Source organism: Pithys albifrons, unplaced genomic scaffold (genome assembly GCF_047495875.1).
Source record: "Pithys albifrons albifrons isolate INPA30051 unplaced genomic scaffold, PitAlb_v1 scaffold_45, whole genome shotgun sequence".
In the NCBI taxonomy this organism is placed as follows: domain Eukaryota; kingdom Metazoa; phylum Chordata; class Aves; order Passeriformes; family Thamnophilidae; genus Pithys; species Pithys albifrons.
In genome coordinates this window covers 303,198-319,417 of record NW_027286060.1, presented here as the reverse complement: position 1 = coordinate 319,417, position 16,220 = coordinate 303,198, and the positions used below count along the sequence as shown (strand labels likewise).

The 16,220-nt window shown below is 59.7% G+C and overlaps 1 protein-coding gene across 2 annotated transcripts in view; it reads right to left on the bottom strand.

The window, feature by feature from the left end:
• Positions 1 to 1,197: 1,197 nt before the first annotated feature.
• The window catches only part of NRBP2 (nuclear receptor binding protein 2), a 34,868-nt gene continuing 19,845 nt past the window's right edge, over positions 1,198 to 16,220 (bottom strand). The window contains exons 5-18 of one of the 2 annotated variants that reach the window (XM_071581889.1): positions 15,399 to 15,439; positions 15,194 to 15,288; positions 14,676 to 14,699; positions 14,031 to 14,114; positions 13,068 to 13,123; positions 12,130 to 12,225; positions 9,852 to 9,984; positions 9,151 to 9,253; positions 8,122 to 8,172; positions 7,322 to 7,457; positions 4,970 to 5,023; positions 4,045 to 4,108; positions 3,434 to 3,489; positions 1,198 to 1,286 (exon numbers count right to left, since the gene is read on the bottom strand). In XM_071581889.1, the coding sequence (XP_071437990.1) occupies positions 1,218 to 1,286; positions 3,434 to 3,489; positions 4,045 to 4,108; positions 4,970 to 5,023; positions 7,322 to 7,457; positions 8,122 to 8,172; positions 9,151 to 9,253; positions 9,852 to 9,984; positions 12,130 to 12,225; positions 13,068 to 13,123; positions 14,031 to 14,114; positions 14,676 to 14,699; positions 15,194 to 15,288; positions 15,399 to 15,439 (1,062 nt within the window). In that variant the 3' untranslated portion in view covers positions 1,198 to 1,217. Of the gene's footprint in view, positions 1,287 to 2,767; positions 3,305 to 3,433; positions 3,490 to 4,044; positions 4,109 to 4,969; positions 5,024 to 7,321; positions 7,458 to 8,121; positions 8,173 to 9,150; positions 9,254 to 9,851; positions 9,985 to 12,129; positions 12,226 to 13,067; positions 13,124 to 14,030; positions 14,115 to 14,675; positions 14,700 to 15,193; positions 15,289 to 15,398; positions 15,440 to 16,220 lie in introns of those variants that run through there. The other variant, XM_071581890.1, reaches the window with a different exon arrangement.

Here is a 16,220-nt window from a genome sequence, read left to right as displayed (position 1 = left end):
TTCCCCTGGCACAGCAGGAGCAGCAGGAGCAGCACTGGCACAGCACAGAGCAGGATGCCAGAGCTGGTTTTTCCTGGCACAGCAGGAGCAGATAAGCAGCACCAGCACAGAGCAGGATGCCAGAGCAGTTTTCCCTGGCACAGCAGGAGCAGCAGGGCCAGCACCACCATGGCACAGAGCAGGATGCCAGAGCAGTTTCCCTGGCACAGCAGGAGCAGCACTGGCACAGCACAGAGCAGGATGCCAGAGCAGTTTCCCTGGCACAGAAGGAGCAGCACTGGCACAGCACAGAGCAGGATGCCAAAGCAGTTTCCCTGGCACAGCGGGAGCAGCAGGACCAGCACCACCATGGCACGGAGCAGGATGCCAGAGCTGTTCCCCTGGCACAGCAGGAGCAGCCCCACAGCCCCACACGGCTCTTGGACACAAAGAATTCCCAGCTGAACTTTTCCCAAACAAACCACGTCCCTCCTGCCAAAAGCAGCACTCAGGGAGTGACGGCAGCAATTCCCATTTCTCCAGATTGGCCTGACCCTCCAACCACCACAGGAGAAAGGGCAGGAAGAGGCATCAGGACTTTGCCCCAAAGATGCCAAGGGATTTTGGAAGGTCCAAGAGGAACTGGGCAGGGATGAGGGTTCTGCAGGAGGTTCCTGCTGATCCACATGTGTGGATCCAGCTGGTGGGTCGGGATTTCTAGAATTGCCTCATCCAGCTCACACCAAGGATTCTGAGCACAAAGGAAACCTTCAACCAGCAGAAATTTGGGATCAGGGGTGGAATGTGGCAGATGGGAAGCCATCCCAGAACGTTCCAAGCTCGCTCCTCTTTCCTCCCCTCGGCAGGATCCACCAGATAGCAAAGCGGAAAGAAAACACCTTGAGTGGGAAAAGCTGATCATTCCCAACTGGAAAAGCTGATCATTCCCAGATGGAGACACATCCCTTTGGGGGTTCCTGCAGGGAAGAGGGTGCTGCCCCCTCCCCACACCTTCCCTTGGCTGCTGCTCCAGGAGAACACAGGCTCCTGCTCGGTCCCAAATCCTGGGATAGAATTCCCTGTGTTTGCCGAGTCCTCTCTTGGCTCAGGCAAAGCCCCCTCGGCTCAGGCTCGGCCTGGAGCTCAGTCCTGCTGGAGGGAGGTGGGTGGGGAGCCCCCCGGGCCCCTCCAGTCCGGCACATCCATCCCCTGGAGCGGGGAATTGTGTCCCTTTGGGATCACAGGAGCGGCGAGCGGTGCTTGTGGAAGGCGCTCTCCAGGAATGTGGCCAACTTTTCACAGTCGTCCTGAAATCCAAACGTGCCAACACCTCCCTTGGCTGGGCTGTCCAGGGCACTTCTGGCCCCCCAGGAGCCCACCCTGAGCTGGGCAGAGCCACCCGCCCTGTGCTGGCATTGCTGGGTCTCTGAGGGTTTCTGGGGAGGGGGTTCAGAGGGGTCTGCTCTGGGGGCACCCACCTGGCACCCTTGGCATCATTTTGGAACCTGGCCTGGATATCCTGGCCTGATCCCTGGCAGCAGAAGGGGCAGCAGGGCAGGATTTGCTGCTGGCAGGGAGCAGGAACAAGGAGATGACTCTCCACACGCTGCTCATCCTGCCCTTTCCCCACTCCCACCACCACATTCCTGCTGCTCCTGGAGCTGCTCCTGGGGCTGCTCCTGCTCCTGTCCCTTCTCCTGCACCTCTGGCTGGGATCACACCAGGGATGGGGCTCAGGGGGATCCTCTGCTCAGGGTTCCTGGGGGTGTCCAGTGGCTTCTTCCTGCCTGGAGCTCTCCTGGTTCTCCCTGCCCTGGGGCTCCCACTGCACAAACAGCCCCGTGGATTGTCCCAGGAAATTGTGTCAGCAACAGTGTGGCCCCATTGCCACGGCAGTGCCATTCCCAGGGCAGTGCCATTGTCAGCAATGCCCATTGCCAGCAATGCCCATTGCCAGGGCAGTGCCCATTTCCAGCAATGCCCATTCCCAGGGCAGTGCCCATTGCCAGCAATGCCCATTGCCACCAATGCCCATTCCGAGGACAGTGCCCATTCCCAGGACAGTGCCCATTGCCAGGGCAGTGTCCATTCCCAGCAATGCCCATTCCAAGGGCAATGCCCATTCCCAGCAATGCCCATTCCCAGGGCAGTGCCCATTCCCAGCAATGCCCATTCCCAGGGCAGTGCCCATTCCCTGTGCTGGCATTGCTGGGGCATCCCAAATCCTGGGGGCAGCTTTGGGGTCCCCAGTACAGGACATGGAGGGGCTGGAGCGTGTCCAGGGATGGGAACAGAGCTGGGGAAGGGGCTGAGGGAGGTGGGGGGGCTCAGCCTGGGGAAAAGGAAGGTCAGGGGGGAGTTTCTTGCTCTCTGCAACTCCCTGAGAGGAGGCGGGGGCTGGGGGAGGGTCGGGCTCTGCTTCCAGGGAACAGGGACAGGAGGAGAAGGGACAGCCTCAAGCTGTGCCAGGGGAGGGTCAGATTGGACACAAGGAGGGTGGTCAGGCATTGGAAGGGGCTGCCCAGGTTGGTTTGGAGTTCCCATCCCTGGAGATGCCAACGGAATGACAGGACGTGGCACTCAGTGCTCTGGGCTGGGTGACAAGGTGGGGATCAGGCACAGGGTGGACTCCGTGGGCTGGGAGGGCTTTTCCAGCCTCAGTGATCCCAGGATTCGGTGAAATGCAGCTGTAAGAGGAGCTGGGACCAGAGCAGGGAATGTTCTCTGACCCCCAGGAGTTCATCCTGTCCTGCCTGACCCTGAACCCCGACAAGCACCTGATCGCCCTTTGGGGTCCTCAGTATAGGACATGCAGGGGCTGGAGCGTGTCCAGGGATGGGAACAGAGCTGAGGAAGGGGCTGAGAGAGCTGGGGGGGCTCAGCCTGGAGAAAAGGAGGCTCAGGAGGGACCTTTTTACTCTTTGCAACTCCCTGCCAGGAGGGGGAGCCAGGGGAGGGTCGGGCTCTGCTCCAGGGAACAGGGACAGGAGGAGAGGGGACAGCCTCAAGCTGTGCCAGGGGAGGGTTAGACGGGAGATTGGGAAAATTCCATCCTGGAAAGGGCTGGACTCCTCCTGGACCAGCAGGAGAGTCCCCAGCCCTGGGGGGAGGATTGAACAGCCCTGTGGATGTGGCACTTGGCTGTATTCTGTTGATGGTCTTGGAGATCTTTTCCCAACTAAATGATTTGTAATTCCTTAAGGAAGGAATGAGCCTCCTTCCCTCAGGGCTCTCCTCGTTCTCACACTCCAATTAAGCTCCGTGTAATTAACCTGCTCTAACAATGGGATTGTCCCCTTGGAACAGCCCCAGGCAGGAGCAGAGTCTGGAGGGGAACAGAAACCGAGGAAAAGCTGCCAAGGGCTGGAGGTGGAGGAGCTGCAGCTGCTCTGAGGTGTCCCATGGATTTGGGAAGAGCAGAATGATGGGGCTCCTAAGGGGAGCAGTGCCTCACCTCATGGATGAATCCATAATGCACCAGCTCTGTGGCCAAATCCTTGGAGTTGTCAGCTGTGGAGACAAGGAATGGGAGAACAGGAATGTTGGTGCAGCTCTTGGAGCTCCTGGAAGAGCAGCTCCCAGCCTGGAGCACAAGGAACTGCTCATCCTGGGGGAACAGGACAAGGAGCTGGGCAGGACCTGGAGGGGAACAAGGTTCCCAACCTCTCATAACATCTTTGGGGAATTTGTCACTTGGGGATTTTTTGGTTTGGCCCAACAGGGAAAGCAGCAGTGGCTGGAGAAGCAGCAGCTCCCAGACACCATTCCCAGGCTTTCTGTGGGAGTTTTGGCTGTGGGGCAGCCCAGAGACTCTGGTTGCATGGCCTCCAGAGGCTCCTGATGTTGTGGGAAGGACCCTGGACCTGCTTCTTTCCCTGGAGCTGCAGGGATCCCTCAGAGGAGGATCCACCTTCCCCTTGGAAAGGGATCATGGAGGCTGTGCCACTACTGGGAACGAGGGAGGAGTTCACACCCACATTCCCTGCCACAGGGATCCCCTGTATCCACATTCCCTGCCACAGGGATCCCCTGCATCCACATCCACATTCCCTGCTGGGAACCTACTGGGCAGGAGGTCGTAGCTGAGCTGCCGGTGCAGTTTGTCCTCCAGGATGAGCAGGAGTGTGAGCTGTGGAGAGAGGAGAGAGCCCTTCAATCCCAGCAGAGCCTTTTCCAAGCCAGCAGAACCCTTCACATCCCAGCAGAACCCTTCCCATCCCAGTAGAGCCCTCCACCTTCCCAAGAGAGCCCTTTCCAACCCAGCAGAGCCCTTTCCAACCCAGGAGATCCCTTCCCATCCCAGCAGAGCCCTTCCCATCCCAAGAGAGCCCTGTTTCCCATTCCCAGTCCCATTTCCCAGTTCCATTTCCCAGTCCAATATTCCAGTCCAGTTTCCTGTTTCCCAGTCCCATTTCCCAGTCCCATATCCCAGTCCAGTTTCCTGTTTCCCAGCCCCATTCCCATTTCCCAGTAAGACACCCCAGTTCCATTTCCCAGTTTGATACCTCAGTCCAGTTTTCTGTTTCCCATTCCCAGCCCCATTTCCCAGTCTGATACCCCAGTCCAGTTTCCTGTGTCCCATTTCCCACTCTGATATCCCAGTCCAGTTTCCTGTTTCCCATTCCCAGTCCAATTTAGCAATTCCATCCCCCCAATCCCATTTCCCAGTCCCATATTCCAGTCCCATTTCCCAGTCCCATTTCCCAGTCAGACACCCCAGTCCCATTTCCCAGTCTGATACCCCAGTCCAGTTTCCTGTTTCCCAGTCCCAGTCCCATTTCCCACTCCGATATCCCAGTCCAGTTTCCTGTTTCCCATTCCCAGTTCCATTCCCCATTCCCCATTCCCATTCCCAGTTCCATTCCCCATTCCCCATTTCCCATTCCCATTCCCATTCCCAGTTCCATTTCCCATTCCCATTTCCATTCCCAGTCTCTGGTAGCAGGACCAGCCCCCCCAGTGCCTCAGCAGCTCCAGGGCCACCACTCACGTGCCACTGGGACTTGTCCTCGTTGAGCTCCAGGTTGCACTGCATTTGTACCACCTGGGAGAGGAAAATCGGGATCAGCCTCCTGGATCCCTGTCCCTGGAATTCCTGCTGAAACCCCACCATTTCAGCTGCCAGCCTGGCCATCCTCTGCTTCCCACATTTCTGTTGGAACAGCTGGAGGGGAATCCAGCCCCGTGTCCAGCCACGAGTCCTGGCATTGCCAGGGGATGGGGAGGAGGGTGAGGGAGTCAGGGAGAAACTCCTGGCACATCTTTACAACCAGGAGGAGCTTCCCCCCTAAAGCTCTGCCCAAACTCTGGGCTGGGTTTTAATACTGATCCTGCCCTTATGGGATGGACACAAACATCCTGAAGTCAGCACAAGAGGGAAACCCAAATCTTGACTATTATTAGGATGACACTTGGATTTTCCTTTGGATATTCCACTGGATGGTGGAGTATCCCAAATGTGCTGGATAAAGGCAGCAGTTTATTGATGTCAGCTCCAAGTTCCCATGAAAATGGGTCACACCACAAGTCCTGTTGTCTGGGCAAAGGAAAACCAGAGAGAGCAGAGAATCATGGAATGGTTTGGGCTAGAAAAGCCTCTGAGCCCACCTGGCACTGCCAGGTCACCCCTGCCCATGTCCCCAAGTGCCACATCCACAGGGATAGAATCACAGAATCAGAGAATGGATTGGGTTGGAAAAGACCTCCCAGATCATCAAGTCCAACCCTTGATCCAACTCCAGTCCCTTTACCAGATCATGGCACTCAGTGCCACAGCCAAGCTCAGCTGAAAAACCTCCAGGGATGGGGAATCCACCCCCTCTCTGGGCAGCCCATTCCAATGCCTGAGCACTCTCTCTGCAAAGAATTTTTTTCTGCTCTCCAACTTCAATTTCCCCTGGCAGAGCTTGAGCCCATCGTGCCCCCTTGTCCTATTGCTGAGTGCCTGGGAGAAGAGACCAACCCCCACCTGGCCAGAACTTCCCTTCAGGCAGTTCCAGACAGTGCTGAGGTCACCTCTGAGCCTCCTCTTCTCCAGGCTAAACACCCCCAGCTCCCTCAGCCTCTCCCCACAGCACTTGTGCTCCAGTCCCTTCTCCAGCCTCGTTGCTCTTCTCTGGCCCCGCTCCAGCCCCTCAAGATCCTTCCTGAACTGAGGGGCCCAGAACTGAACACAACACTCAAGGTGTGGCCTCCCCAAGGCAGAGTCCAGGGGAAGGGTCACTGCCCTGGGCCTGCTGGCCACGCTATGTTTGATCCAGGACAGGATGTTAAATCCCCGAGGGATGGGGACTCCTCCCCTGTGCCAGGGCTGGACTGCCCTTCCCAGGAGGAATTTTCATTGGAGCTACATGCTCTCCATATGATTCCCTGATGTCCATGATCTGGGAATTGTGAGGTGGGAAGGGACATCAGGGGGTCTCTGGTCCAAGCCCCAGCAGTGAATCCAGACCTGGCTGTTCCTCCTCTGCCCACTTGGATTAAATCCTCCAGAGAGACCCCCTGACCTCCCCCTGCCCCTGGTTCCCTCTTCCCCATCATGACCAAAACCTCCCTGGATCCATCCAGTGTCTATCCCAGCATTCCCAGAGCAGCCACAGGCCCTGCAGGGCAGCTGCTCCTTTGGGATTTGCAGCTTGTCCAGCTGCAAGTTTTCATGGACCCTGAAACTGGGAAAGGCTGGTGGGACACACTGGACAGGCATGTGAGGCACCTGCAGAGCTGCCCTCGGGGCATTGAGGGGGAAAAGCAGTTCATATCCCATGGGAAAGGGATCCCGTGGCTCACATTCCCAGTCCCAATGTGTCTCATCCCTCCCCATGGGCTCCCAAGGATCCCAAGCTCTGAGCAGGGGGACAAAATCCTGGAGAAATGACCTGGGAGTTGGTTCCCAGCAGAACAAGGAGTCACTGCTGCTGATGGGCTCTGGAAGGGAGGTATCCTATGGGATTTGATCCAATCTCAACCTCCCCTGGAAAAACCTGAAGCCAAAACACCCACAGCAACCTCCAAGGTCAGGGCTGTGCCCCCTGAGCAGGACCTGAGCCTGGCTGGCACCTCCAAGTGCCACTGCAGGGCCAGTGTCACCAAGGATGGCACTCCAGACACATATCCCAGGAGTGGGAGCTGGGAAGGCAGAGCCAAAGGACTGGGGGCAGTTGGGCTATTCCAGAGGGTCCTGGAGGGAATGGAGCCCAGGAGCTCCAGCCCATGGCAGCTCTCCCAGCTCTCACCTGAGCCACGGATAATGGGATAACAGGAGAGCAATTCCTGCAGCAGTGGGGATGAAGACCAACCTCCTGCTCCTGGTGGAGAAGCTTTCTCTGCCTGGATCTGACCTTACCTTCCTGGTCTCCACATCAAAGGGCTCTGGGGTGGGAGTTTTGGCTTTCTGGGGGTCCTCCTGGGGCTGGGAGAGCACTCGTGGGAGGGCGTGGGGTCTGGAGACAGCGAAGTTCATCAGGGGGTAAATCCCATTCCTGGTGCAGACACAGAGGGAGGACAAAGGGCTGAGCTCTGTCCTTGGAAGAGGTCCTGGAAAGTCACGGAGCAGGGATGGGCAGCACAGGGGGCACACTCTGAGCACCTCTGAGGGAGGGGACAGACACTCCAGGGGGGCCCCATCCTGGCTCCAGGATCTCAGGGAGCTGAGGGCAGAGATGGGAGCAGAGATGGGAACAGAGGCGGGAAAAGGGATGGGAGCAGAGATGGGAGAAGAGATGGGAGAAGAGATGGGAGCAGAGACGGGAGAAGAGACGGGAGAAGAGACGGGAGAAGAGACGGGAGCAGAGACGGGAGCAGAGACGGGAGCAGAGACGGGAGCAGAGACGGGAGAAGAGACGGGAGCAGAGACGGGAGAAGAGACGGGAGCAGAGACGGGAGAAGAGACGGGAGCAGAGACGGGAGCAGAGACGGGAGAAGAGACGGGAGAAGAGACGGGAGCAGAGACGGGAGAAGAGACGGGAGCAGAGACGGGAGCAGAGACGGGAGCAGAGACGGGAGAAGAGACGGGAGAAGAGACGGGAGAAGAGACGGGAGAAGAGACGGGAGAAGAGATGAGAGAAGAGATGGGAGCAGAGATGGGAGAAGAGATGGGAGCAGAGATGGGCAGGCACAGCACAGCCAGAACCACCTTCAACCCACCTGACATCCTCCAAGAACTTGTCGAGCTCGAGGAAAGAGACTTCTGAGTACCTGGGGGAGGAACAGGACGGGAGGGCTCAGGGAAGGCAGGAGGGATGTGCAGAGTGGCTGGACCCTGGCACTGGGATTTCCAGGCTGGGTTACTGTGGAACTGGGACCTCCAGACTGTAGAACTGGGATCTCCAGACTGGGTTACTGGGCCATGGAACTGGGATCTCCAGGCTGGGTTACTGGGCGGTGGAACTGGGACCTCCAGACTGTGGAACTGGGATCTCCAGGCTGGGTTACTGGGCTGTGGAACTGGAATCTCCAGGCTGGGTTACTGGGCTGTGGAACTGTGATATCCAGACTGGATTACTGGGATCTCCAGACTGGGTTACTGGACTGTGGAACTGGGATCTCCAGGCTGGGTTACTGGGCTGTGGAACTGGGATCTCCAGGCTGAGTTACTGGGCTGTGGAACTGGGATCTCCAGACTGGATTACTGGACTGTGGAACTGGGATCTCCAGGTTGGGTTACTGGGCTGTGGAACTGGGATCTCCAGGCTGGGTTACTGGGCTGTGGAACTGGGATCTCCAGGCTGAGTTACTGGGCTGTGGAACTGGGATCTCCAGACTGGATTACTGGGCTGTGGAACTGGGATCTCCAGGCTGGATTACTGGGATCTCAGGCTGGGTTACTGGGCTGTGGAACTGGGACCTCCAGGCTGGATTACTGGGCTGTGGAAGTGGGACCTCCAAGCTGGGTTGCTGGGCTGTGGAACTGGGATCTCCAGGCTGGATTACTGGAATCTCCAGACTGGATTACTGGAATCTCCAGGCTGGGTTACTGGGCTGTGGAACTGGGATCTCCAGGCTGGATTACTGGGATCTCCAGACTGGGTTACTGGGCTGTGGAACTGGGATCTCCAGGCTGGATTACTGGGCTGTAGAACTGGGATCTCCACCAGCCTGGGCTGTGGGACTGGGATCTCCAGGCTGGAAGCACATTCCAGGCTCCCACCTGTGGGATCTCCCCCCACTCCTCACCTCCACTGGGCTCTGGGCCGCCCCTCCCTCCGGATCTCGGCCATCACCATGTTCAGGTCCAGCTCCTTTATCTTCTCCTCAACCACATTCTCTGGCATCAGATCTGGGGCAGAGACAGAGAGAGAGAGGTGGGCTGGGAGGTCCTGGGAGGTCCTGGGAGGTCCTGGGAGGTCCTGGGAGGTCCTGGGAGGTCCTGGGAGGTGGGATCTGCTGCCCAGACCCCTGGGAAGGGCTGAGTCGCTCCCTCCCCAGACTCTGCATGTGGAATCATGGAATAGTTTGGGTGGGAAGGGACTTCAAAGATCATCCAATCCCACTCCCTGTCATGGGCAGGGACACCTCCCACTATCCCAGGGTGCTCCAAGCCCCGCCCAACCTCCTCTTGGACACTTCCAGGGATGGGGCAGCCACAGCTTCTCTGCCCAACCTGTGCCAGGGCCTGCCCACCCTCATGGGGGAATTCCTTCCCAATATCCCATCTTTCCCTGGCCTCTGGCAATGGGAAGCCATTCCCTGTGTCCTGTTACTCCAGGCCTTGTCCCCAGTCCCTCTCCTGGAGCCCCTTCAGGCACTGGAAGAGGCTCGAAGGTCTCCCCGGAACCTTCTTTATTCCAGGCTGGACATTCCCAGCTCTCCCAAGCCTGTCTCCATGGGATCAGACCCCCCCAGCCCACACCTTAGGGGGGTGCCAGGACACTCACACTGGTGGTTGATGAAGCAATGGGCTGCCAGGAGCTTCAGGGAATGCACCTCGAAGAGCACCCGGTGGAAGAGAAGGTTGTTGGCGGTCGGGCGCTTGTCAGGGTTCAGGGTCAGGCAGGACAGGATGAACTCCTGGGGGTCAGAGAACATTCCCTGCTCTGGTCCCAGCTCCTCTCACAGCTGCATTTCACTGAATCCTGGGATCACTGAGGCTGCAAAAGCCCTCCCAGCCCACGGAGTCCACCCTGTGCCTGATCCCCACATTGTCACCCAGCCCAGAGCACTGAGTGCCACGTCCTGTCATTCCGTTGGCATCTCCAGGGATGGGGACTCCAAACCAACCTGGGCAGCCCCTTCCAATGCCTGACCACCCTCCTTGTGTCCAATCTGAACCTCCCCGGCACAGCTTGAGGCTGTTCCCTCTCCTGTCCTTGTTTCCTGGAGCAGAGCCCGACTCTCCCCTGGCTCCCCGCTCCTGTCAGGGAGTTGGAGACTGAGAGAGAGAAACTCCCCCCTGACCTTCCTTTTCCCCAGGCTGAGTCCCCCCAGCTCCCTCAGCCCCTTCCCCAGCTCTGTTCCCATCCCTGGACACACTCCAGCCCCTCCATGTCCTGTACTGGGGACCCCAAAGCTGCCCCCAGGATTTGGGATGCCCCAGCAATGCCAGCACAGGGAATGGGCACTGCCCTGCGAATGGGCATTGCTGGGAATGGGCACTGCCCTGGGAATGGGCATTGCTGGGAATGGGCATTGCTGGGAATGGGCATTGCCCTTGGAATGGGCACTGCCCTGGGAATGGGCATTGCTGGGAATGGGCACTGCCCTGGCAATGGGCACTGTCCTGGCAATGGGCATTGCTGGGAATGGGCACTGCCCTGGCAATGGGCACTGCCCTGGCAATGGGCATTGGTGGCAATGGGCACTGCTGGCAATGGGCACTGCCCTGGGAATGGGCATTGGTGGGAATGGTCACTGCCCTGGCAATGGGCACTGTCCTGGCAATGGGCATTGCTGGGAATGGGCACTGCCCTGGCAATGGGCACTGCCCTGGCAATGGGCATTGGTGGCAATGGGCACTGCTGGCAATGGGCACTGCCCTGGCAATGGGCATTGGTGGGAATGGTCACTGCCCTGGCAATGGGCACCACCCTGGCAATGGGCACTGCCCTGGCAATGGGCACCGCCCTGGCAATGGGGCCACACTGTTGCTGACACAATTTCCTGGGACAATCCACGGGGCTGTTTGTGCAGTGGGAGCCCCAGGGCAGGGAGAACCAGGAGAGCTCCAGGCAGGAAGAAGCCACTGGACATCCCCCAGGAACCCTGAGCAGAGGATCCCCCTGAGCCCCATCCCTGGTGTGATCCCAGCCAGAGGTGCAGGAGAAGGGACAGGAGCAGGAGCAGCCCCAGGAGCAGCTCCAGGAGCAGCAGGAATGTGGTGGTGGGAGTGGGGAAAGGGCAGGATGAGCAGCGTGTGGAGAGTCATCTCCCTGTTCCTGCTCCCTGCCAGCAGCAAATCCTGCCCTGCTGCCCCTCCTGCTGCCAGGGATCAGGCCAGGATATCCAGGCCAGGCTCCAAAATGATGCCAAGGGTACCAGGTGGGTGCCCCCAGAGCAGACCCCTCTGAACCCCCTCCCCAGAAACCCTCAGAGACTTCCTGGGACTCCTGCAAAGACAGGACCGTGGGATTGGACTGGGCAGGATTTTCTGTGGGATGCCTGGGGAATTCTGAGATCAAACAAGGGAATGTGGGGAATGCACCAAACTCATTATGGGATGTCCTGGAGATTGGCCAAAGGAAGAGGAAGTGGGGGATGAGGTAGGTCTCGGTGGAACATGGAGGGGATCAAAGATTCGGTCTGGTCCGTGGGATTCAGGATGGGATTCACATCCAGTAGGGATCCAGGATGGGATTTACACCCAGGAGGGATCCAGGATGGGATTCACATCTAGGAGGGATCCAGGATGGGATTTACACCCAGGATTGATCCAGAATGGGATTTACACCCAGGAGGGATCCAGGATGGGATTTACACCCAGGAGGGATTCAGGATGGGAATTACACCCAGGAGGGTTCCAGGATGGGATTTACAGTCAGGAGGGATCCAGGATGGGATTTATATCCAGGAGAGATGCAGGATGGGATTTACATCCAGGAGGGATCCAGGATGGGATTTACATCCAGGAGGGATCCAGGATGGGATTTACACTCAGAAAGGATGTGGGACAGGGAATTCCTTCCAGGAGGATCCCCAGGCCCAGCCAGCTGTGCTCACCCTCATGTTGGGATCATCCAGGGAATGCCGGGCCCTCGCAATGGCCTCCTCCGACACCCGCGTGTCCCCGTTGGTTTGGATCTCCAGCACAGCCATCTGGGGAGAGGGAGGGAGCCCAGATCCATGGGGGCTTCCCAAGGGATGCCTCTGGGCAGGGCAGGGACAAGGGACACCCCTGGACAGGGCAGGAACAAGGGTCACCCCTGGACAGGGACAAGGGACATCCTTGGACAAGGGACACTCCTGGGCAGGACAGGGCAGGGCATGGACAAGGGACATCCCTGGACAAGGGACACCCCTGGGCAGGGACAAGGGACACCCTTGGACAAGGGACACCCCTGGGCAGGGACAAGGGACACCCCTGGACAAGGGACACCCCTGGGCAGGGACAAGGAACACCCCCGGACAAGGGACACCCCTCGACAGGGACAAGGAACACCCCTGGACAAGGGACACCCCTTGGCAGGACAGGGCAGGGCATGGACAAGGGACACCCCCGGACAGGGCATGGACAAGGGACACCCCGGGACAAGGGACATCCCTAGGCAGGGACAAGGGACACCCCTGGACAAGGGACACCCCTGGGCAGGGACAAGGGACACCCCTGGACAGGGCATGGACAAGAGACACCCCTGGACAAGGGACACCCCTGGACAGGGCTTGGACAAGGGACACCCCTGGGCAGGACAGGAACAAGGGACACCCCCAGACAAGGGACAAGGGCCCAGTGCCCCCTCCGAAGCCCCCAAGCCACAGCAGGAGCCGCCCCAATCCCAGCAGAGGGTTCCACAGGTGTCCCCAGCCCAGTAGAGGGGCCCACAGGTGTTCCCAACCCAGCAGAGGGTCCCACAGGTGCCCCCAGCCCAGCAGAGGGTCCCACAGGTGCCCCAAGCCCAGCAGAGGGTCCCACAGGCCCCCCCAGGCAGCCCCTGCCCCACCTCCAGCGCACACATCCCGAAGGAGAAGATGTCCACGGCTGTCCCATCTGTCTTCTCTGGAACACAGAGCCAGGACACATCAGGCTGGGGGCACCTGGGGCCTGGACCCCCACCTGGGACCCCCCACTCACCCCCTCCAGTGGGTGCCTCTCTCTGCACACCTGCCCTGCCCTCACCTGTTCTCACCTGCCCTCAGTGTTCCACCAGCCCCAATCTGCCAGCCCTAGTGCCCCACTACCACCATCATGCTGTCCCCAAGGTCCCAGGGCCACCATTGTGCCCCCTCAGTGCTCTGGTGTCCCAGTCCTGCCAGCCCCAGTGTCACTGTCCTGCTGTCCCCCATATCCCACTGCCCATGTCCTGCCATGCCCAGCACCCCAGTGCCACCACCCCTGTCTTGCTGTCCCCAGTGTCCTGACAACCCTGTCGAGCCACCTGTAGTGCCCCAGTGGCACCCTCCTGTCAGTCCCAGTGCCCAGGACCCCACTCAGGGCTGTGTGCCCCCCCACTCCCCCTCCAGACCCCAGCACAGCCCCCCACTCAGGGCTGTGTTCCCCCAGACCCCACTCAGGGCTCTTTATCCCCCCCAGACCCCCAGCACAGCCCCCACTCAGGGGTGGTTCCCCCCCCAGACCCCACTCGGGGCTGTTTCCCCCCACTCTCAGACCCCCAGCACAGCCCCCCACTCAGGGCTCTTTATTCCCCCCAGACCCCCAGCACAGCCCCCCACTCAGGGCTCTTTATCCCCCTCAGACCTCCAGCATAGCCCCCACTCAGTGCTGTGAACCCCCCCCGCCCCCAGACCCCCAGCACAGCACCCACTCAGGGCTGTTCCCCTCCCCAGACCCCCAACACAGCCCCCACTAAGGGCTGTTCCCCTCCCCAGACCCCCAACACAGCCCCCACTCAGGGCTGTTCCCCCCAGACCCCCAGGACAGCCCCCCCAGCACAGCCCCCACTCACGGCCGTACTCCGGTGGGAAGAAGTGGAGATTCCGCAGCTCTTCCCTCTCGATCCTGATGGGGCTTCTCAGGTCATCTGGGAGGGCTGGGGGGGGTGTGTGTGGAACGTGTTCAATGGGGGCTCTCAGGGGGTCTGTGTGTGTCCCTGCCCACCCAGGGGGACTCCAAAGGGGTCTGTGTCTGCTCGTGCTCACCCAGGGGGACTCCAAAGGGGTCTGTGTGTGCTCGTGCTCACCCAGGGGGACTCCAAAGGGGTCTGTGTGTGCTCCTGCTCACCCAGGGGGACTCCAAAGGGGTCTGTGTGTGCTCTAGCCAACCCAGGGGGTCTCCAAAGGGGTCTGTGTGTGCCCCTGCCCACCCAGGGGGGCTCCAAAGGGTCTGTGTGTGCGCCTGCCCACCCAGGGGACTCCAAAGGGGTCTGTGTGTGCCCCTGCCCACCCAAGGGGGCTCTGAGGGGGCAGGGGGACTTTGTGTCCCACAGACTCCCCCTGGAAACCCCCCTGCTCCCACGCAGGAGCAGCAATTCCCTGAAGGATGAAGGTCCCCCTCCTACCCACAGAGCCCAGGACCCCTCCCGTGCTCAGTGCCCCTCTGAGGGGGTTCAGGTGGGTTCCCCAGGGGCAGGGGATGTGCTGGGGACACTCACCGTTGGCAAACACCCGGTGCCAAACTGCCGGAGGGATGATCCGGAGCCAGGTGGGTGGGAGGGACGGAGAGGGGGCATGAGGAGGAGAGAGGGGAACACCAAGGTTTAGAAGGGACCCCCCAGGGCACTCCTGCCCATCCTGAGACCCCTCTCGGGTTCCTCAGACCAGAGCTGGCATTGCCCATACCTGCCCTTACCCCTTCCCCTCCCTGCCCCTCACCTGCCCACACTTCCCTGCCCCACCACCCCACCTTTCCTCACACTTCCCTGCCCAAACCTTTCCCTTTACACCCCCAAACTTCCCCAGGATTATTCCAGGAGGAGATTCAAGGGCATCCTGAGCTTTCCCATGGCCCAAAGATCTTTTCCCTCCTTTTCCCGACGTGTTCCCTGGGAGCTGACCCTTCTACAGCCACCCAGGGCCATGCTGGGATCCCACTCCTGGATGGGATGGCTCAGCCTGGACATTCCCGTGGTTTTTCCTGTGGGAACAGAGGGGGAGCCGGCGCTGAGCCCACCTGAGCCGATCTTGATAAGCCCATTGTGCTGGATGAAGATGGTGTCGCTGGTGAGGTTGCCGTGGATGATGGGGGGCTCACAGGAGTGCAGGAAGCTGGGGGGGCACGGGGGGGGGGGGGGGTCCCTGAGCACAGCCAGGACCCCCAGAGACCCCTCAGGACCCCCCAGGGCAGGGGAGGGAGCCAGGGGAGGGCTCAGCTGTACCTGAGAGCCGAGAGGATCTGGGTGCACCAGCGCTTCCAAGCCTGGAGAGGAATCAGAGCTCTGTCAGATGGGATACCCACAGGCATCCCACTGCCAGCCTGGGTCCTTCCCAGCCATTCCCAGGGACAGGGACATCCCTCTGTGTCCTGATGAGGCTCCTGGTTCTTTCTATCCCATCCAAGTCCTTCCCACCCATTCCCAGAGACAGGGACATCCCTCTGTGTCCTGATGAGGCTCCTGGTTCTTTCTATCCCATCCAAGTCCTTCCCACCCATTCCCAGAGACAGGGACATCCCTCTGTGTCCTGCTGAGGCTCCTGGTCCTTTCTATCTCACCCATTCCCAGGGACAGGGACAGGGACATCCCTCTGTGTCCTGCTGAGGCTCCTGGTCCTTTCTATCCCACCCATTCCCAGGAACAGGGACATCCCTCTGTGTCCTGATGAGGCTCCTGGTCCTTTCTATCCCACCCATTCCCATTTCCAGGGACAGGGACATCCCTCTGTGTCCTGATGAGGCTCCTGGTCCTTTCTATCCCATCCAAGTCCTTCCCACCCATTCCCAGAGACAGGGACATCCCTCTGTGTCCTGCTGAGGCTCCTGGTCCTTTCTATCCCATCCAAGTCCTTCCCACCCATTCCCAGGGACAGGAATATGCCCTGTCGAGGCTCTGGGTGGATCCCATGCTGTCCCACCACAGCAGCTCCCTCTCCCCTGTCCAAAGGACTACAGCAAAGGCTCAAAGCTGCAGAAGAGCTGTGAGGCACTTTGGGCTCAGGCCTGGAGGGACAGGACACAGGGAATGGCTTCCCACTGCCAGAGG